Source organism: Scyliorhinus canicula, chromosome 4 (genome assembly GCF_902713615.1).
Source record: "Scyliorhinus canicula chromosome 4, sScyCan1.1, whole genome shotgun sequence".
NCBI classification, from domain to species: domain Eukaryota; kingdom Metazoa; phylum Chordata; class Chondrichthyes; order Carcharhiniformes; family Scyliorhinidae; genus Scyliorhinus; species Scyliorhinus canicula.
This window is the reverse complement of record NC_052149.1, coordinates 155,943,138-155,965,883: the sequence shown is the minus strand read 5'-3', so window position 1 is coordinate 155,965,883 and position 22,746 is coordinate 155,943,138. Positions and strand designations below refer to the sequence as shown.

The following is a 22,746-nucleotide window of genomic DNA, read 5'->3' as shown; positions in this document are numbered from 1 at the left end:
ATCTCATGGTGGAGCTGGCAAGATTGTGGGCGACCTTGAACAGAGTGAAGGCCGTGCTTTATAAAAGTAATGTGCGGTATGGGGTGGTGTACCGCGCGAAGTTGAGAGTAAGACATAACTCTAAGAATTATTACTTTGAGACGGCGGAGGAGGCACAAGCATTCATGAAGGCTGAAGAACTGGGACTGAACTGAGTTTGAACTTTGATTTTTTTGTATGTTGTGGTTGGGAGGAGATGGTTCTGGGACATTGGGGTAACATGTTGGGGTTTGTTTCTCTTTGTTTGGGTCGATTATGTTGCATTATTTGGAAGGACTGGGTGTGGAGGGGTTTTTAGGTTGGCTATTTTGGGTACTGGGCAAGTGGGGAGGAGAGGGCTCTGGCAGGGCCACCTTGCTATTAAACGCAAGTTGGCTAGTGAATGGGACTAAGGTGGGGAGAGGGGTCGTAGCATTGGAGTCTGTTATGGACAGGTTTTGATGGGCCTGGTAGGTGTGAATAGTGGACAGATAGGGAGCATGCGGAGAGAAGTGGTCTTGCTAGAAATGGCTGGGGGATTTCTGGAGAGAGGAGGAGTAGCTGGTTAACAGTGACGAGGGGCAGGGTTGGGTCCAGCTCCCTGGGCAGGGCCGGGAACGGTTAATATGACTGACATAAGGGGGACGGGGAGTGAGGAATCCCTCGGTCCAAATGGTAACGTGGAATGTGCGGGGGTTGGGTGGACTGGTGAAGCGAGTGAGAGTCTTCTCGCATTTGAAGAGCTTGAGAGCCGATGTAGTGCTGTTGCAGGAGACCCACTTGAGGGTGAAGGTCCAGGTGAGGCTTCGGAAGAGTTGGATGCATCAGATGTTCCGCTCAGGCTTCAATAGCAAGGCCCGGGCCGTTGTGATATTGGTGGGGAAGAGAGTGAGGTTTCAGGTGGAGAAGGTAGTGGCAGACCAGGGGGTTATAGTAACGGGTGCTCTGAGGGGAGGTTGGTGGTGTTGATCAGCGCGTATGCTGATGGAATGATGGAAGGTTTATAAAGAGGATAGTGGCTGCCATACCGAATTAGGATACACATCAGTTAATTTTGTTGGGGACTTATACACACTGTTGAATCCGAAGGTGGATTGGTCTAAGCTGCGCTCGCTGACCCCCCTGGAGCAGCGGGGGTTGGGCAGGAGGGACGAAGGTGTTGGCTGTGTTTATGGTGTAGGGAGATGTGGGCTATGTGGGTGAAGGTGGAGGCAGATTCTTGTAAGGGGTCGGGATTGCGGGTGCTCCCGTTTGCCCCAGGGAAATATTCGGGGAGTCCGGTGGTGGTGGCGACGTTGAAGATCATAGAATCATAAAATCCCTACAGCACAGAAGGATCGAGTCTGCACCGACTCTCTGAAAGAGTACCCTAACAAGGCCCGCTCCCCCGCCCTATCCCCGGAACCTAACCTATAAATCCCTGGAAGACTAAGGGGCAATTTATCATGGCTAATCCACCTAACCTGCACATCTTCGGCCATGGCAGAAAACCGGAGCACCTAGAAGAAACCCACGCAGACTTGGGAAGAATGTACAAACTCCACAAAGACAGTCACCCGTGTTCCTGCTGCTGTGAGGCAGCAGTGCTAACCACTGAGGAGGCAATTTTGGCAGTATTTTAGGTTAGGGGCAGGGTTAAAGCTGATGCCGATCCGGGAGGGGGGGAATCATGGGTTTGAGCTGACAAGGCTGGGTGCTACGTTTCGGGGATGGGAAGAGCAGGGGGTAATGGAAATGAAGGACTTATTTCTCGAAGGGTGGGTTGCGAATTTGGAAGAGTTGATAGAGAAGTTCAGGATTCTGTGGAGGGAGGCCTTTAAGTATATGCAGGTGTGGGATTTTGCGAAGAAGGTTTTCCCAACTTTTCCGTTGGCACCACCCTCCTCGTTATTGGAAGTGGTGTTGGACGGGGAGTCATCTCGGTGATCTTTGGGAGAACTTTGGAGGATGATATGGCATGATTGGAGGGGGCTAAGGTTCAGTGGGAGGAGGAGCTGGTGATGTCGCTGGAGGGGGTTTGTGGTGTGAGGTGTTGTGGAGGGTGAATGCCTCAACCTTGTGTGTGAGGTTGCGGTTGATATAGCTAAAGATGGTACACAGAATACACCTGATGAAGTCAAGGATGATCCAGCTGTTTGAGGGGATGGAGGACACTTGTGAATAGTGTGAGAGGGGTTCAGCCAATCATGTACATATGTTCTGGTCCTGCCCAAAGTTGGAAAGATTTTGGAGGTTGTTTTACAGCACCATGTCAGTGATTCAGTATGTGGATTTGGAGCCCAGTTCCCTGGGGGCCTTATTTGGGTGTCGGACTTACCAGCGTGGCAGATGGGTGCAGGGGCAGATGTTTTAATCTTTGCCTCGCTGATTGCTCCCAGGCGGGTCCTGTTGGGGTGGAGGTCAGCTTCTCTGCCCTGTGCCTCTGTATGGCTGGGGGACTTGATGGAGTTCCTGTACTTGGAGAAGATTAAGTTCATTTTGAGAGGGACAAGTGAGAGGTTCCATAAGAGATGGGGTCTGTTATATTACATTTTAAAGAATTGGTTACCATCAACTGCTGGGGAACGGGGGGTGGGGGGATGGGTGGATGGAATGGGGGGCATTTATTTTGAGTTACTGGGATGTTGGAGGATGGAGATGGGCATTTGTTTTTCTTTTGTTTTACTTTGATATGTATATTTAAAATGTTAGAATGTTAAAAATCGAATAAAAATATGTTTAAAAAAATAGTAAGTCATGTCAGTCCTTTGTACAGCATCTTTAATTTTGAGGGATGGAACTTATCTTCGGAGACTCAGAAAATTAAATAAGAGCTATGAAGGTTCCTACATTCTTTAGCTGAGGCACAGTAGATTCAAAATCGCCATGTGGAGAACAGGGATATTCTCTCACCAAAGTCCTGGGAATTACACAAAAGATAGTTTCCTCAAACTCATTTTATGAAACTGTAGGAAACATATCCTGAAGAAAACACAAATTTGCACCAACAATAACTTCTTGTGTTTTATTGTTTCTGTTCTTACCATACACATAAATAAATATAACTATTAGCTTTAGCCTGGACAAAATAAGTTTTACCATTTTTGAGGTATGAAAGCTGGTGTAGTATGCATCACATGTGATTCTACGGCCTGGATGAGTCCGTGTGGCATAACTACCAGGACTGAGTGAAGTTGCAGCTCCCTTTTCACTATTTAAAAGGGCTGCTCCTAAACCTCTGACTTCACTTCAGTTCTACACTCCTGCTTCTTGCCCAGAGTGAAGTGGCCATCTAGAGGTCTCCTGGTTGGACACAGCCCCTGGGGTGGTCACTCTGATTGCCTACCTCTCTTCTGTAGCCCTGTCCATGTACCCTGGAGATGGATCATGCAATGTCTGCCGGTGCACTTGTGCCCTTCCTTGATTGGTGAGTACTGCAGGCATTGGAGTGTGCTGTAGATATGGGAAACAATATTCATTTTTAGCTCATTATATTTCCTTCCATTTTGATAATACTGGTTTTATTAGTTATGCCCGTCTGATTTATTATACTTTTTGAATTGATGATAATGGGGCACTCAGTGTATCTTATGGGTTAACTAAAAGAGACATTCTGCTGCAGCTAAAAGATAGTTCATCGTCCTGCCATGTGCTGTCATAGAAAATTCAGTCCACCTATTGCAACTGCCATTTAGACATGATTAAAATTTAAAAGTGTTTAGAGGTTGTCAATAATAACAAGCTACTTAAATGAAAGTGTTTCGATTATTTTATTCATTTTCTAGTTGAGGAAAGACAGATATTTAGAGTTGGGTATTAGAACCGAAGTGTAAGAGGAGCTTTTATTTTTCAGTGCAGACAAGGTGTGCTGGCAGGGACCGAGTGCAGTGTGGAAGCTTTTAGTTATTTTCATTTTGGAACAATATATGATGGTAGCACTAAGGTCCAGCTCAATGGGAAATGCTTCAAAATGGAGCAGCAAACACAAGCAGATATCTGAATCTAAAACAGTGTCAGAAAAATCTGAATCTTTGTTCAGCTCCTGAGTGGGGGCAGAGAATGGTGGTTTAATACACTGTGCAAGCAGTCTTTGTTCCGTTTTAGAGAGGGGCAGGTACCCAGGCAAACACTAGGACCCTGTGCAGTGTAGATATAGCCTTTGTTCATTTCAGTGTAGGGTGCATTTGCGGAGCACCAAAATTCAATGCAGTAAGGGAGGCAACGAATGCAATGTACAGCAGTAAGCCTTTGTTCAATTTCAGGCAAGGGGGAATGGAAACCCTACCAGCAGAATCACAGAATTCTTACAGGACAGAAGGAAGCCATTAGGACTCTGTGCAATATGGAAAAAACCTGAGTTAGTTTGAATGCAGGAAAGGTACCAGTCCAGCAGGAGAATCCTAGTATAGTGTAGATACTGTAGAATGAACTTTTGTTCAGTTTCATAATGTGGCCGGGTATGGAGGCAGAGATTAAACCCCTGCCTACTGGGGAGGAGCCTTTGCTTCCCCTTTAGAACGGGCGGGCTGACAGTGGGCGAAGTGGCAGAAGAGCCTTTTGTTCGGATTCAGATTGGGGCGGGTACTGTGCTGGCAGTCGGACTCATCGCAGTGAAGGAGGAGCCTTTGTTCGGTTTCAGTGTGGGGCGGGTACCGGTTCCAGGCGCTAGGACCCGGCGCAGTGCGGGAGGAGTCTTTGTTCAGTTTGAGAGCGAGCGCAGCTACAGCCTCGGAGCCGGAGAGATCTCAATGGGAGCAGGGACCATGGCGCTCAACCTCAGCAATAACAGACTTGCTTTACTCACAGCCTATGAGGATGTCATCAACGAGAAGACGTCCACCGACTGGTAAGGGGCTCTGGGCACTGAAGCGGGGCTGGATGGTAAGGCTGGGAGTGGAGATGAGTGAGGTTCGGGGTAGAGATGAAGATGGAGGGATGCAGATGGTAAATCGCAGCCAGGCTTTGGGGATTTCCTCCTATTGCAGAGTTGGGAAATGCATCAGCGCCGAGCTCCAGGCGAACAATAGCACATCATCGGATGCGAAGGAACAACATCATGTAATATATACAAATATTAACAGCGGCGTCAAATGAATTCTGAAATATAAATATTTAAAAATGGATTCAAAATAATAACCATCATACAATTGTTTTAATATTGATGATTAATTAATTAATTAAAAGTATATAAAGGGATCGTGCACGATACCCTTTAGAAATAGTGGTTCAATAATATATCAATGAAAAATCTGCAGTTAATTACACTGTTTCGTGGGTGGGCTCTTTATATTTATAGAGGTGCATTTTAGTGTGTTTTTCCTCTGAATATTCTTAATTGCTTCAATTGCAAAATATCAAACGCTGGCTGCTTCGAAAGATATTATTTGCTGGTAACGGGTGGCGACGCCAGTACCTGCCCTTCCTGGATTTACCCAGCACTTGTGGTCTGAAGTTGCTGTGTCAAAGAATCTGAACCGCTCAAGGCTGTTGGGCGATGGGCAAACCTCCTCTCCCATCGCCCTGTGATTTACTGATAGGTGCCAGTCAAGGAAGCGCACATCGCCCTGTCTCTTTGTTCCATGGCAACGCTGGCTGAAAGGACAGCGTAGATGCTGAATGACTGCAATTTCACCACCTCCCCCCCCGCCCCCCCCCCCCCAACCCCCCACGCCCCCCCCCCCCCCCCCAACCCCCCACGCCCCTCTTATTAGAGGGTCTGTCATTTCCTGCATTCATCCCCGTGCATCGTGGCTGATGCTCAGTGTCTTTTTTTTCGCCACATGCGTTATCCCTGTATGGTTATTTTTCAGGAGTTACAATGTGCTTAGGATAATCGTTATTCCATTGACCGACCCCTTTTTTTTTCTGATTGTGGCTGATCATGCAGAGTGGCTGGTTACATTGGAATCTGGGGAAAGGTTGGCGTAGTTACCAACTGTTTGAATTATATTGAGTAATTTGAGCCTTTACTGGACATATTTCGCCACTTTTTAAATATAACGGATAAAGTCTTAAATACATCGCTGGTTGCCGTTGTCACCTCGTTGTCATCTGAGTGAAATGTTACAATAGTTATGGCATTGTATTTTATACGTGTACTTCTCAAAATGCTTGCATGGTTCCAGAACTATGAAAATTGCATGACTTCATGGAGTGCCTTGCACTCCTGCCCATTAAAGGGAATGCATAGGAAATGAGCAATTGCTGGAGCTTTCAACTTGTAAGATTGTTTGCACCATATTCCCAGTCACTTGATTAACAGAAGCATCCCCTCCACCACCACCCAATCAGATGCTTTCTATTTTACCCATTTAAAGCCATATCATTTTAAAGTGCTTGCATGTAAAGTGACTGGCAAAAGCCTTTGTATAAAGGTTGGATCAGATATTCCAGAAATTACAGAATCGTTACAGTGCAGAAGTAAGCCATTTGGCCCATTGAGTCTGCACTGGCTCTCTGAACGAGCATTCTACCTAGTCTCACTTATCTCTGAAACCTTGCACATTCTTTCTTTTCACATAGCAATCCAATTCTGTTTTGAGTACCTCAATCAAACCTGCCTCCACCACCCTCTCACAGAGTTAATTCCAGATTCCAACCACCCTTAGAATTCCTACAGTACAGAAGGAGGCTATTCAACCCATCCAGGTCTGCACCTACCCTCTGAAAGAGCACCCCATTCAGGCCCACTCCCCTGCCCTATCCCTATAGTCCCATCTAACCTGCCCATCTTTGGACACTAAGGGCAATTTAACATGGCCAATCCACCTAACATGCTCATCTTTGGATTGTGGGATGAAACCAGAGCACCCGGAGGAAACCCACACAGACGTGAGGAGAACGTGCAAACTCCACACAGTCACCCACGGCTGGAATCAAACCTTTTCCTTGGTGCTGTGAGGCAGCAGTACTAACCACCCTGGCACCGTGTTTCCCAACCCGTCCCTCTGGTTGAAAAACAAATCCTCACATCACTTCAACTCCTTTTGCCCATTATTTTGAATCTGTGCATTCCAGTTCTTGATGCCCCTTGAGCGGGAATAGTTTCTCACTATTTAGGATCTTGTATACCTCGATCAAGTCTTCCCTCATCCTGCTGTTCTCCAAGGAAAACAGACCAACCTCTCCAACCTGTCCTCAGTTGTTTATCCCTGGAACCATTCTTGAGATATGTATAAAAATTACTGTTATGCTCTTTGTTCAGATTTGTTGTGATGAAAAGTGTATCCGGTGGACACTTAGTACATAGCTTTGTTTCATTTCATGCCAATTTTGACTGTGTTTTGCTCTTCTCATTATTGTGGAGAATATCCTACCAAGTTGACATCATGCAGTTTAATAGACAAAAATGTAATTATCTATAATCTGAATATTTGTCAATATTTAGATGAAATTGAAAGCTAGAGGGCATTCTGTGACCAGAAAACATTTGGAAAGCAGAAGGGTTAAACTTAGAAGAGGACATGTTGGTGGAAAATGAGATTACTTATGTAGCCATGAAATCCTGCCCATGATCATTTCACAGCGTGGAGATGCAATATGTCCTCTAGTTAGTTGTGATGATTATATGTTGGTACCATCATTGAAGGGTAGTGTAGTTATCATTTGAATATTGAGATATAGTGCACTACATAGATAAGTATAATTCACTGTCCGAGGTATAATGATAAATTCAGAGTTTGAGATATATCAACCTTTGTATTCAAATAACATCTATTGATCCTTTTTTCTTGCATCTATTTCATTCTTACTCTCTCATTAAAATTGTTACAAAAATGTCATGAACAAGTACATAAAATAATCAAAGAAGGCTAATGAAATGATGCCCTTTATAGCTAGAGGACAAGTGGTTATGCTTCAGTCCTGGTTAGACCACATTTGGTGTATCATGAGCAATTCTGAGCACCACCCTTTAGAAATAATATATTGGCCATGAAGGAGGAGTGCAGGATAGGTTTACCAGAATGATACCTGGACTGGTAATGGTTACATTTTGAGAAGAGATTACACAAAATAGGTTTGTATTCTTTGGAATTTGGAAGGGGTGATTTGATCATAATTTTCAATTAATTAAGGGGATAGGGTAGATAGAGAGAAACTATTTGCACTGATTGGGGAATCTTGTACCAGGATCATCATCTAAAACTTAGGGCCAGACCTTTCAGGAGTAAAATTATGAAACACTTCTTCATTCAAAGGATGGTAGGAATTTGGAACTCTCCTCCACTGCCAGTAGATATTAGGTCAATTGTTAAATTAAAAACTGAGATTGATAGATTTTAGTTAAAGGTATTAGAAAATATGGTGTTAGCCCCTAGATCAGTCAGGATCTAATTGAATCATTGGAAACGCTTGAAGGGCTATATGGCCTTCAGTTTTTTTTTCAAACAATTTTATTGAGGTATTTTTCGGCATTGTAAACAGTTACAGATAACAACAAAAAAAACAAATAAGGCAAAAATGTGCAAACATCAACGTAAAATCAATACTTCAATCGAACCATATTGCACAAGCCCGCTCCTCTCCCCTCGACTCTACCTGCCTATTTATCCCTCCTACTCTACTCTAGTATCCCCCCTCCTCCCCCTCACTGTCCCGCAAAGAAGTCGATGAATGGTTGCTACCTGCGGGCGAACCCCAGATCCCCTCAAGGCGAACTTAATTTTTTTCCATGCCCAGAAAACTTGACATGTCCGAAAGCCATAGCTCGGTCTTCGGGGGTTTTGAGTCCCTCCATGCCAGCAGTATTCATCGCCGGGCTATCAGGGAAGCAAAGGCCAGAACATCAGCCTCTTTCTCACCCTGGACTCCTGGGTCTTCCGAAACCCCCAAAATTGCTACCCCTGGACTCATCACCACCCTTGTTTTTAGCACCCGGGACATGATCCTCGCAAATCCCTCCCAGTACCCCCTAAGCTTAGGATATGCCCAAAACATGTGAACGTGGTTTGCTGGCCGTCCCCCGCATCTAGCGCACTTATCCTCTACCCCAAAGAATGTGCTCATTCGAGCTACCGTCATGCGGGCTCGGTGAACAACCTTAATGGCCTTCAGTTTTTTAATGTGAACTTTACAAGAGGCAAATTGCGCTTTCCATCCCCGACTCTAAAAAGTCCAATAGTACCACACCGACCAGAAACCCAGCTGCCTTGCAGCCTTGCAGCAATATTACGCTGGGAGCAGCATTAATTGTTTTGGAGTGTGACTGCTGGGAGGAAGCCCTCCCCCAGAGACCTGCCATCCAACCTAATTGGCTGGTAACTGTAGACCCAGCAGCACCAGAAGTGAGTAGTGGCCACTGTGGGGGCTACAAGCTGTCTGGGAAGAAAGAAAGTGATGGATTGCCAACTGCAGGTAAAACAGGGATTTTTGGTCGGGCCTGCCTGGCAGATCCCAACAAGGGAAAGAGCAGGGTGTGGGTGTGGGTGGAATTGGGGGTCAAGAGTCAGAGGTCATGGGGAGGGATAAATGAGGAGGTGCATTCTTGGGGGTGGCTCTGATCAGCAATGGGAACCCCCTGAAATGCCCTTCCTGTCCAACAACACCTCTTGGGGTGAAACTTGCAGGCTGATTGGCCTCCCCCACCTTACTTTGGCTTTTATTGCAAGAGGATTACAGGACCAAAGATGTCTTGCTACAATTATACAGGATTTTGATGAGACCACATCTGGAATACTGTGTACAGTTTTGGTCTCCACATTTAAGAAAAGATATACCTGCATTGGAGGCAGCACAGTGCAGATTCATTAAATTGGTCCCTGAGATGAGGGGGTTATCCTATGATAAGAGGCAAAATAAATTTGTCTTATATTCTCTGGAGTTTAGAAGAATGGGAGGTGATCTCACTGAAACCAATAAAATTCCAAAAGGCTGGATAGGGTAAACACTGAGAGACTGTTTCCACTGGCTGGGGAATGTACAACAAGGGGGGGGGGGGGGGGGGGCACACAGTCTCTGGATAAGGGGAAGATCATTTAGAACTGAGATGGGGAGAAATTGCTTCACTAAAAGAGGAGTGGATCTTTGGAATTCTTTACTCCAGAGGGTTGTGGATGCTACATCCTTGAATACATTTGAGGCTGGAATAGTCATATTTTTGGTCTCTCAGTGAATTAAGGAATATGGGGAGCAAGGAGGAATGTGCAGTTGAAGCCCAAGGTCAGTCTTGATCATATTGAATGGCAGAGCAGGCTCAGCAGGCCATATTGTCTACTCTTGGTCTTATTTCTTGTGTTCCCCGGACAAGTGGAAATTTGTTTTGGAGGAGGAATGAGGCCCTTTAGTGACCATTAATTGGCCACTTAACTTCCTCAATAGGTTTCAAGAGCAGATAGACCTCCTGACATCTTTCCCACCCACTATGTGAGATGGGTCGGGGGTGGATGCGAAGGTGGCAGGCAAGCCACCCGTTCTATTTTACGAGTGCCCAGCCTTCAAAAATGCTGGCAGAAGGCTGGAGAATTCATTCCAATTTCTTATTTTCATCTCTCTATCTCTCTCAATACCATTGTCTTATTCATGCTTTACTCTTCTTTGCTACTTGCATTCCATCTTTCTCCCTCCTTGAGTTAACTTTTGTTTCCATTCGGCTTACTGACGCTTTCTAAGTAATCTTTTTCATTCTACATGCCTCCTGATAGCAGTAATGAAGTGACAGAATGTGGTCATTCAGAGATTAGAGAGGTTTGTGGCTAAAACAGAATTTTAATGGGAGACTTTGGGCTGGATTCTTCCGCCCCACCTGCCGCAAGATCACCATGGGTGGGACGCGGACCTTGTAAAGGTCCATCGGCCTCAGGCGGGAAATTCCCGTCACCGGGCGGCCCTGCTGATGAATCCCGCCCTTTCTTTCTTATATAGATTGGAAGAGCAGAGTAGCTCAGATCAGAAAGTTAGTGAATTTCTTGTGCTTTCAAGGTAACGTCCTGGGCCAGTGAGTTCTAGAAGCAACAAGAGAGCAGGCCACAGTAGATTTAGTAATGAATAATGAGAGACTCCGCAGGCCGGCGTATGTCCGCGCATGCGCAGGAGCGTCAGTGGGTGGGCCCCGATCACGGGCCAGGCATGGGGGCATCCCCCCAGGGCCAGATCGCGCCCCCCCCCCCCCACCCCCGGACCCCAGAGCCTGCCCGTGCCGCCTGGTCCCGCCGGTAAATACCTTGTTTAATTCACGCCGGTGGGACCGGCATAACAGCAGCGGGACTTCGGCCCAGCCTGGGCCAGCAAATCGCCATGGGGGCCCGCCAACAGGCTCGGCGCAATTCCCGCTCCCGCCGAATATCCAGTGCCGGAGAATTCAGTGGCCGGCCGGGGCGGGATTCACGCCGGCCCCTGGCGATTCTCCGACCAGGCGGGAGGGTCGGAGACTCCAGCCCCAGGTGTAATCCCTGTTCTTGTCAGCTTGGATCTAGTATGTCTCTTTTGTAGGGGCCATGAATTGGATTTAGTTTGAATTTGAATTGTTTTTTAGAGCAAGCAAGGAGATGGATTAAGGGCATGTCCTGTCCACTCTGCATATTGGCTCAGTAGCTCTGAGAAAGGAATAATTGAAAAAATAATAATTACAGGAGCAGTCTTAGAATCCCCCCTAAGGCTATGAATTCTATTTATCAAGTAAAATGGCCATGGTTGACAAAAGCTGACAGCTAACATAAAGCTGTTAGAAAGAGCGTACAAATTGTGCAGATCCAGGAAACTGGGAGAGACGGCTAAAAAATACAAAATGATATCAATTGAGGCAAAAAAGGAAATGAAAATAAATTTGCAAATGATATCCAGAAAACAAAAGCTTTTACAGTTGTATCAGACGAAAAAGGGTAATCTAGATAGACCCTACAAAAACAGAAGGGGATAATATTGCAAATAAAAATTAAGAGCTGGCAGACTTGTTGAATAATTACATTTTACCATTCTTTGCTGTGGAGGAGGAAGGTAATGTACCTGACATTCCAGGGAAGCTAATGTTGAAATGGAGGACTGGAATTCACTAAAATTAACATAAGCACAAATACAGTTTGGCGCTAAACACTGACACATTCCTAGGAACTGATGGTTTCCAGCCCTGTATCAAAGGAAGCAACTGAGAATATTGTAGCCGTTTCAACCATAACCTTCCTAAGATTCGGACTTGTCCATTTGGATTGGCAAATTTCAAATGTAACTCCATTAGTTAAGATATGTGTGAGAAGACACCAGGAAATTAGAGAACTGTTGTCTAACACCTGTTATCGGGAAATTATTGGAATCTGTAATTAAAGACAGAGTGGCAAAGCACTTTCGAGAAATTTAGAACTGATTAAAAAGTGGCAATATGGATTTGTGAAGGGTAGGTGAGAATTAATTATCTTAATTAAAGTTTTTGAAGAAATAACCAAAACAATAAACATGTCTATGAATGTAGTTTACCAGGACTTTCAGAAGCCATTCGATAAGGTCCGACATAAGAGATTGTCAGCTAAAACTAAAATTCATGGAATTTAAAGTAAATGGACAGGATTCTATGTCCTGCCAGTCCCCTTTTCTGGCATGGTGTGCTCCTGCCAACAGCAGGATTCTCTGTTCCCGCAGCTGGTCAAAGTGGTTTCCCATTGTGGCCACCCCAAGCCGTTGGGAAACAAGCGGGGGTGGGTGCGCTGCTGGCGAAGCGCAGGATCCCGTCAACGGAGAATCCCGCAGAATGATTCACCTGGTTAGGAGGTTGGTTCGATGTTAAAAGACAGAGAATAGTGACAACGATCAGTTCTGGGATCTCAGCTAGTCATTACTAGCTTAGAATACGTAATAGTTTGCGGATGACACAAAGATTGGTGCTAAAGTAAGTAGTGTAGTCAGGAGCATAAAATTACAGAGACATTGATAGATTAAGTGAATGGGGTAAAGAGTGGCAGCTGTATTTCAATGCAAGTAAATGTGAGGATATCTTTCTTTGTTTAAAATAAGATAGGTTCAATGTATTGTTTAAATGCTGGTGGTCCACAGAGATTTGGGTGTCCATGTACACTGATCGCTAAAATGTGATAGTCAAGTACAAATATTAATCAAAAAGTCAAATAGAATGGGAGCCTTTTATAACAGGGGCACCAGAACATAGAATTTACAGTGCAGAAGGAGGCCATTTGGCACATCGAGCCTGCACCGGCCCTTAAGCCCACAACTCCGTCCCATACCCGTAACCAAATAACCCCACACAACCCCTTTGGACACTAAGGGCAAGTTAGCATGGCCAACCCACCTAACCTGCACGTCTCTGGACTGTGGGAAGAAACCCACGCAGACACGAAGAGAATGTGCAGACTCCGCACAGACAGTGACCCAAGCCGGGAATCGAACCTGGGACCCTGGTGCTGTGAAGCGACAATGCTAACCACTGTGCTATCGTACCACCCTGGGAAAGGGCAGAAAGTTTTACCACACCTACAAAGAGCCTTGGTTAGACCACAGCTGGAGGACTGTGTGTAGTTCTGTTCATCACACCTTAGGAAGGAATTGGCTTTGGAAGGAATGCAGCACAGAATCAACAGTATAATAATAATCGCTTATTGTCACAAGTAGGCTTCAATGAAGTTACTGTGAAAAGCCCCTAGTTGCCACATTCCGGCGCCTGTTTGGGGAGGCTGGTACGTGAATTGAACCCACATTGCTGGCATTATTCTGCATTACAAGCCATCTGTTTAGCCCACTGTGCTAAACCAGCACCTAATGTTACCATGGTTCCAATTATTAAATTTATGAAGAGTTATTACTTAAACTAGACTTGTATCCCTTGGAATATGGAAAGTTTAGAGGATGATTTGATTGAAGCTTTTAGTTTGTTGACAGGAATCGAGTGGGTAGGTAGGGAGAAACATTTTCACTACTGGGAAAGTATAGGAGAAGGGGGATAGAAGCTTAAAATCAGAGCCAGCCATACAGAAGAAACATTTTGAAACTCTTCTTCACATGAAGGGTGGTAGATGTGTAGAACTCTCTCCCACAACACAGTCGAAATGCAAATCATTCAGTACTTCAGATAGATTTTTTGCTAATCAAGGGTATTATGGGATATGGGGCCCAGGAAGGTAGATGGAGTTAGGATGCTGATCAACCATGACCTTGAACAGCTGAATGACCTACTAATCTTCCTAATTTTCTCCCTTGTCTCCCTTGCAGTTTCTTCTAGCCTTTTCTCTTAGCTGTTTCCATTGCTGATTGTCAGTCAATGTCTGCTTTGTAGATCAGGCCACATGCTTTCATCTGGATCAGCTGGTCCTGAGGTGCTCTGCATTTCATTGAGAAATGTAATTTTATAAATGACACTGCAAGTTCCTTCAACTCCCTCTGATTTGTTTTCTGCTATTGATTCTGGTTGTAGGCAACAGGTTCATGTTTGTTGTGGTAATGGTAGTGTGGCAGTATCCCCTCGGCTGAACACTGGGATTGCGTGGGTAGATTGGGATAAATAATTGCACTTTGGTCACAGCTTGTAAAACATTGGTTTTCGATTATTTTAGAGTGTGATTGTTCTGTGCACAAGTATGTAGTTTGTATGTTATGTGGTGCCTACTCCAATCATTAAAAAATGTAAGTTTTCTTTTGCTGTTCCTAACTATTCAAAGACCATTTTGAAGATACCTTTAATAGCTATTTGACCAAAACATATATTGTCACAACTTCAGAGATGTTTATTGCTAATCAGAGAGCATTCATTTTCCTAACTGGAAGACATCAATTATATTTAATTTAAACAGCCTGCTCTGTATTTTCTTTACAATACAGATTGATTGATTATTTTTTTTCAAATTTCCGAAGAAGTTTTCATTCCAAGAACTAATGTTCTCATTTAGCTCTATATTCACAATGAAATAAGCTTCTCTTTTGGCCTTTGATCATGTATCTTTCAATTGAATATACATTTACAAGCCAAGTGCCTCTGGAAGAAAGGGAAGGCTGCTTCCAAGGACTGTAGTAAGTAAACATTTGCCTATAAAGCTCAACTAATTTTAAATATGAAATTTTCTTAGAATAAACAGGGGATAATTGAAATCCCATTAATGTCCATTCATAGGGAGATACTCATGGTGGGTGTGTTTCCCACAGGGGAGGCACATTAATAGGGCCCACCCCACCATCTTCCCATCCACTCTGAGCTCACCCCCATAATATGGGGGATAGGCGGATGTTGAAATTGGCGGCCCGCCACCATGTTTATCTAAATAATCAAAAGTCAATTAGGCTTGATATCAAGCCAATTGACCATGATCATTTGCTGCCCATGCCAAAACATGTTTGGTGTGGATATCTGGGCAGGAGCAGATGGCTGTTTTTGTTCACTGAAATATTTAAAGGGTGGGAAGGAAGAGGTGATGCCCCTTGTCGATTATGGGATGATCTCCCCGCCTTAGGATATACTCCCTGTTCCTTCCTTCCTACCTGCTCCCTACTTTAAACTCTCACCCCACACCCTAACCTACCCAAACATCCCTGGCCCACGATCCTGGGCTTATTTGCTCCAGAGATCCATGGGTCTTGGTCTTCTTCCTCTACAGTCCAGGCAGTGGCCACTAACACCTTTCGGCTGCTGCTGGGAGTGATGGTGCTGCTGTTTCAGATTGGCTCCATACTCCATGCCGACATTTCCATGCAGGGGGCTGGGGGGGGGGGGGGGGGCATGCCATCAGCCCCCCCTCCATGACATTCAGACCATTATTTCATAACTTGCCCAATTTCCTGTTTATAAGTTTCAAGCAATGATTTGGCATGAAGAATAGCTTTACTGACCAGTTACCCATTGAGCTTGCATCGTATTTTGGCGCACATGAACTGGTTTGCTAAATCATATAAACAGTTACCTCTCCTCAAGTACTGCCCTCACCATCTGAAAAATGCACCCTTGACCCATCTGCCCTTGAAAACTACAACTCTATCTCCAACTCTTTCTGTAACCTCCTCAAGCCCTGTTGTCCTCCAAGAACTGTTGCATTCTTCCAACTCTAACCTTGCGCACCTCCCAATCCCTTCTCCCCACTATTAGTGGCCATGTCTAATGCTGTATAGTTGTATTCCCTCTCGAAACCTCCCACTCTTTTAAAACCCACCTCTTTGGTCAAGCTTTTAGTCACTCTTCCAACAGCTTCTCATTTGACTTAGTGACATTTGTTGTCTAATAATGCCGCTGTGAAACGCATTAAGATAGTTTACAGCACCATAGGAATCATATAAATGTCACTAGTTTTTGAACACATTTTGTTTTCATTATTATGAAACTTTGGTTGAATTAGTGATGTTTCTTATCACTACCATATTAGACCTACAGCCACAGATGTTATATTGAAAACCTTTAGTTTATTGGACCCAGGCATTTTTCATCCAAGATAGTGGACCAAACGTCCCAAACAGAAGGTAATAAAAACTCCTGCAACTGCAGAAAATCTTTCAGGATGTTGTCATGTCTGTACATTGAGATTAATGCCAAGGCTGATGGTGGTATCTGGTGCTGCAGATATATCTTTGTCTGTTTTACTATTTTTCTCTATATTGCCAGATCATTTCAAAATTTTTCGTAGCTGCATTGAAGCCTTGGCTATGCCGTCGAGTTTCAGTTACTGAGTATTCAAAACACCTTCATATAACAACTCTTTTTTCTCTGTATACACTGAATTCCCATTTGTAAACTCAGAATACCTAGTCAGATGACAGAATTTTCACAAAGCAGCAATCAGGTATTTACTGGAAATGAATTTTGAGGTGATGGGGCTAGTTTGGCAGCGAAGGCACTGTGCAGCTCATTAAATATGTTGCTAGGTTCCTACCGGAAAATGTTGACATCATTTTGCTTTCATGTGTACTCAATATTCTCAATTATAATTGACACGCATGGTTCTCATTTGGAATGGATTTGATATCAAATTTGAAGCTGTGTTCAAATCTATCCCGGTACACTCAAAGCAATCCTAAAGTGGCCAAAGCTGTCCCGGCCTGCTCAAAGCTATCAAATGTGCCCAGCAACCTGCATTGAGAAATACAACAAAATTACGTACTTAAATGTATCTGATTTATTAAATTTTTCATAGAATCTTAGAATTTACAGTGTAGAAGGAGGCCATTTGGCCCATCGAGTCTGCACTGGCTCTTGGAAAGAGCACCCTACTTAAGCCCACAGCTCCACCCTATTCCCGTAACCCAGTAACCCCACCTAACCTTTTAGACACTAAGGGGCAATTTAGAATGGCCAATCCACCTAACCTGCACATCTGTGGTAGAAAACCGGAGCACCCGGAGCAGACACGGGGAGAGAGCACAAACTCCACACAGACAGCCACCCAAGGCCGGAACCAAACCCGGGTCCCCAGAATGCAAGGCAGCAGCACCAACCACCGGGCCACCTGGCCCATAACAATTATTCCGCTATTGAGAGCACCACCTGATCCCCATCGGTTCTTAGTTGATTTTAGTCTTGGGGTATATACTTTTCACGCACCCACAGCCCAAGACTCCAGGTCTAAACTCTTCCCCAACCACAGCCTCCTGCTGCCCCCCCCCCCCCCATGCTCTCCCCTCCCCTGCTCTTTTCAGCCTCCACACCATCCCATCTCGTTCCCTCTGGCCTCCACACTCTCCCCGTTCGTTCCCTCCAGCCTCGATAGTTTCCAGCACTCCCTCCAAATACAACCCGCTCCCTTCAGTTACTTGCTGCCCATGGCCTCACCGACCTTCCCTCTTGCTGTAGGCATGGAGTCCAGCCTCACCTCGCTCAGGCCTCAGCCTCACCTCAACCCAGCCTTTCTTTGTTCTGGCCCCAGCCTTGCCTCACTTCAGTCCCAGCCTTGCCTTGCCTCACTTCAATCCCGGCCTTGCCTTGCCTCACTTCAGTCCCAGCCTTGCCTTGCCTCACTTCAATCCCGGCCTTGCGTCACTCCAACTGCAATGATCTGTGCTGCTCTCGCACTGTTCTCAAATCTTCACAGGACCACCCCGAAAAACGTCACTTCCGGTTTCCAGCTGGCTCTGTGAACAGAGATCATCAGTTTGTGGGGGTGGGAAGGAGGAAGAGAAGTGAGGGGGAAAGGAGGAGAGGAGGGCAAAGAAGGGGAAGGGGGAAGAAGTGGGTGAAGGGGAGAGAAGAAGGGTACACGATGCTGGCAGGAAATCACAACGGCCCAGAACATCTGGACCAACATGACATGAGAAAATTACATTCAGAAGGCTTTGGGTAGCTTGGGATGATCTGAAGTGAAGATAGAAATGCACACAAATCTCGGGGGTGGGTAAGAAAAGGGCAGACAAGTCACTGGTAACGGGTGGGATTCTCGGGGAGGAAGCGGATGTTGATGGTAATCTCGACATTGTTGGAGGTGAAGTGAAGGATAATGGGGGAGGTGGAAAGTTATACCAGGTGTGTCAGTGGTTTTGGGGTATAGCATGTAGGTGACTGAGGAAGCGGAAATGGTATTGGAACGCAAGTAGAATGTGACTGGGACCATTGCTAATCTGCTCGAAAATATGCAGAGCCTCAAAGAGGAAATTTCAAGATGCTGTCTGGGAGTTGGGTCATTGGGTGGGTGGAGATGACGGTTATCTCAACTGAACAACTGAAAATGAACCCCAGCATGTAGTTTTGACACCTGGACACCTCCATACTTGCACATGTCGGCACCGATTCATCTACCAGCAGTTGGAAGGACTCCTCCACTTTGTGTACCACCATGTTGGGGGCCTCTGACGCCTTTGTCTGATGTATTGCCAACTCCTGCTGACTCTGCATCATCAGTTTGAAGTCTGGTTCCAGAGGTCTGTCATCCAACTTGAACCTCACAGATGCCTCTTTCCCGGCAAACCTTCAAGTCCAGATAAGCTCGGTTGACCCTGCTTCCTCCTGCTGCTGACCCATGTCCATGCGGTGACCATCAGATTGTGAGACCCTTCCTATACTAGGACTGATACCCACTGAGGTGTGTGCCTTTGAGTTGATGGAGATGTTGGTCTCTATTGTGATGCCTCTACATTTGCACATCACTCTTGTCTTATATCCTCATTCCTCTCTGGGTTTAGGCTTGTGCTGAAGCTAGACAGAGTATTTTCTGGCTCGATCCATGCCCTCTTCCTGGTGGCACACGTAAGTGGAGAGGAAAGAGCCAGTGGTGCATTCGTTACCTCCAATATGTAGGCACTCCTGGGGTTTCTATACATGCTTGTGTCCTTATTGGTTGCAGGCCCAAAGCCAGAGTTCGGAACTCCAATTGCCCAATCCCACTCCACACCATGCCAGCTGGTCAGCCCTCTCCTCAAACTCTGTCACTTCCTTTAGGTATGGGAAACCCTCTCCTGTCTTCTCCCAGTCTAGCTGGTTGTGGCATAACTTTTCCTGCTGTGGTTCGACAGGGCTTCCACTTGCTTCCAGTTGGATATGGCAATTTCACATGTTTCTTTCTCATGCCTCCAGTCTTTGAGATAGCCCACTGGAGTGTGCAGCATCGGATTGATGCTCTGCATGCTGTCCAGTGGGATTCTGGGCCAGCATCCTCCAGAGTGGTGAGCCCATCCACATACAAGGATAAGGCTCAGAGAGGCATGTCGTTTGTGGAGTTTGCTGGTGTCGTCTGCGCTTGATCCCTCACCCCCTACCTCCTCCATTCAGATAGCATGAGCTGCCTGTGGAAAGTTTAAGGAGGCACAGTGGTCATTTCATCTGCAGAGTGGATGGACTGCAGTAGGACTATGATGCATGACATTATGGCATTGTCACTGAGGCTCATGTCCCCTGTACCATTCATTGTGGTTAGTGTGAGCAGATAAAGCTTCACTTGCCCTGGTGCACCTTACGAGGCTATTCTTTCTGTTGCGGAGGGCTGACCTGTGCTGGACAGCATAGACACTGACAGTGTCGGTGACCTGCGCCCATACAGGCTTGATTTCCCTGCTCGGCCTCAACCTCCCATCAACCGGATACAGGATGTTCCTCCTGACCTCCATCCTGGTTGAGGAGGACACACAGGGATGGGCCACTGAACATAGGTGCTGGAGAACCCTGTCCTACTCCTGCCATCTCTATGGACTTTGTCAGTAAGTATCTGGGCATCTTTTAAATATGATGCCTAGATATGACTGCAGGGTGCATACCATCGAGCCTGCCTTGCCACGTGAGACGTCAGGAAATCGCCTCAGCATAACTAATGCCACTGGGACCACGCGATGTTGCGATATTTTCCTTCAGCCTCACTTTTATGCTCTTTGAGGTGATTTAGGACTGTCAATATTGATGAAGCTGTACCACAACAAATGCCAACATTTTCAGGGGAATCAGGCAAACTGGGGAGAGGAGAGGGTAAATCTGTTTTTTCTGGTTTCATATATTATGGACACTAATTGTTTCTATATTGAGTTTTAGCGAGCCTGATGTAAATAAATATCAAGTATTGATTCATAAAAGTATTGTAAAAATAAAGGCAATCTGTTTTGGTAAGTTATATTAAAATTGGACTCCTACCTACAGCATTCTGTTGGCCCTAAGGTAGTTAGGTAAATATGTGTTTATTGTGCAGTTATTTTCCTTTGAATGTTGTTTCTTTTTGCAGAATATTTACCTATATATGGGGATGGTAGCTCATTGACATTATTATTGGATTAGTAATTGAGTGGCCTAGACTAATTGTCTTGAAGATATGAGTTTGAATCCTACCACAGCAGCTAGGGGAATTTAGATTAATTGAATTAAATACATCTGGAATTTAAAAATACTAGTATCAGTTATGGTGGACATAAAGCTAGAGGATTGTCATAAAAACCGATTATTAATGTCCTTCAGGGAAAGGAGTCTGATGTCCTTAGTGGACAGCATGGCAGCACAGTGGTTAGCACTGTTGCTTCACAGCGCCAGGGTCCCAGGTTCAATTCCTGTCTTGGGTCACTGTGCGAAGTCTGCATGTTCTCCCTGTGTTTGCGTGGGTTTACTCCAGTTTCCTCCCACAAGTCCCGAAAGACGTGCTGTTAGGTGATTTGGATATTCTGAATTCTCCCTCTGTGTACCCGAACAGGCGCTGGAGTGTGGCAACTAGGGGCTTTTCACAGTAACTTCATTGCAGTTTAATGCAAGCTTTGTGACCTGTTAACATAGAAACATAGAACAAAGAAAATAGGAGCAGGAGCAGGCCATTCGGCACTTCGAGCCTGCTCCACCATTCATTATGATCATGGTTGATCATCCAACTCAGTAGCTTGATACTACCTTCCCCCATGTCCTTGAACCTCTTCACTCCAAGAGCTATATCTAACTCCTTCTTGAAATTATACAATGTTTTGACCTCAATTGCTTCCTGTGGTAGCAAATTCCACTGGCTCGTTACTCTCTGGGTGAAGAAATCTCTTCTGATCTCAGCCCTAAAAGGGCTACGCTGTTTCCTTAGACCATGACTGCTGTTTTTGGACAAGCCCATCATTGGGAACATCCTTCCTGCATCTATCCTGTCTAGTCCTGTTAGAATTTTATCGGTTTCTATGAGATTCCCCCATCGTGCTTCTGAACGCCAGCGAATATAACCTTAACTGACTCAATTTCTCCTCATACATCAGTTCCACCATCCTAAGAATCAGTCTGGTAAATCTTCTTTGCACTTCCTCTAGCACAAGAACATCCTTCCTCAGATAAGGAGAACAAAACTGCACACAATATTCCATGTGTGGCCTCACCAAGGCCCTGTACAATTGCAGCAGGATATACCTGCTCCTGTACTCGAATCCTCTCACTGTGAAGGCCAACATACCAGTTGTCTTCTTTACCGCCTGCTGCATCGGCTGCTTACCTTCAGCAACTGGTGTATGAGGACATCCAGGTATTGTTGCACATTTCCACACTCGTAATTTATAGCCATTCAGATATAATAATAATAATCGCTTATTGTCACAAGTAGGCTTCAATGAAGTTACTATGAAAAGCCCCTAGTTGCCACATTCCAGTGCCTGTTCGGGGAGGCTGGTACGGGAAATGGTCTGCCTTCCTGTTTTTCTCTACCAAAGTGGTTAACCTCACCTTTATCCACATTATAATGCATCTGCCATGCATTTGCCCACTCATTCACCTTGTCCATCTCTGCATCCTCCTCAAAGCTCACCCTGCAACCTAGCTTTGTGTCATCTGCAAATTTGGAGATATTACATTTAGTTCCCTCATCTAAATCAGTAATATATATTGCAAATAGCTGGGGCCCTATCATCAGTCCCTGTCGTTCTCTACTTGTCACTGCCTGCCATTTGGAAAAAGACCCGCTTATTCCTACTCACTGTTTCCTGTCTGCCAACCAATTTTCGATCCAGTTCACTAGACTATGCCTAATCCCATGCGCTTTAATATTACTTGCTAATCTGTTATGTGAGGCTTTCTCGAAAGCCTTCTGAAAGTCCAAGTAAATCCACTGACACCCCTTCATCAACACTACTAGTTACATCCTTGAAGAATTCCAGTAGATTTGTCAAGCATAATTTCCCTTTCGTTAATCCATGCTGACTTTGTCTGATTCTGCCACTGTTTTCCAAGTGCTCTGCTATAAAATCTTTGTAAGTGGACTCTAGAATTTTCCCCATTCTGACGTCAGACTGACTGGTCTATAATTCCCTGTTTTCTATCTACCTCCTTTTTTAACCAATGGGGTTACATGAGCTACCCTTCAATCTATCGAATCTTGGAAGATGACCACCAATGCATCCACTATTTCTGGAGCCAATTCCTTAAGTACTCTGGAATGTAGATTATCAGCCCCTGGGAATTTATCAACCATTAAT

The 22,746-nt window shown here is 45.2% G+C and overlaps 1 protein-coding gene across 4 annotated transcripts in view; it reads left to right on the top strand.

Moving 5' to 3' along the window:
- The first annotated feature begins 4,429 nt into the window (after nucleotides 1-4,429).
- Nucleotides 4,430-22,746, top strand: part of LOC119965106 (drebrin-like) — a 284,430-nt gene continuing 266,113 nt past the window's right edge. The window contains exon 1 of one of the 4 annotated variants that reach the window (XM_038795409.1): nucleotides 4,430-4,843. In XM_038795409.1, the coding sequence (XP_038651337.1) occupies nucleotides 4,807-4,843 (37 nt within the window). In that variant the 5' untranslated portion in view covers nucleotides 4,430-4,806. Of the gene's footprint in view, nucleotides 4,844-5,020; nucleotides 5,056-22,746 lie in introns of those variants that run through there. The other 3 variants (XM_038795406.1, XM_038795410.1, XM_038795408.1) reach the window with 3 other exon arrangements.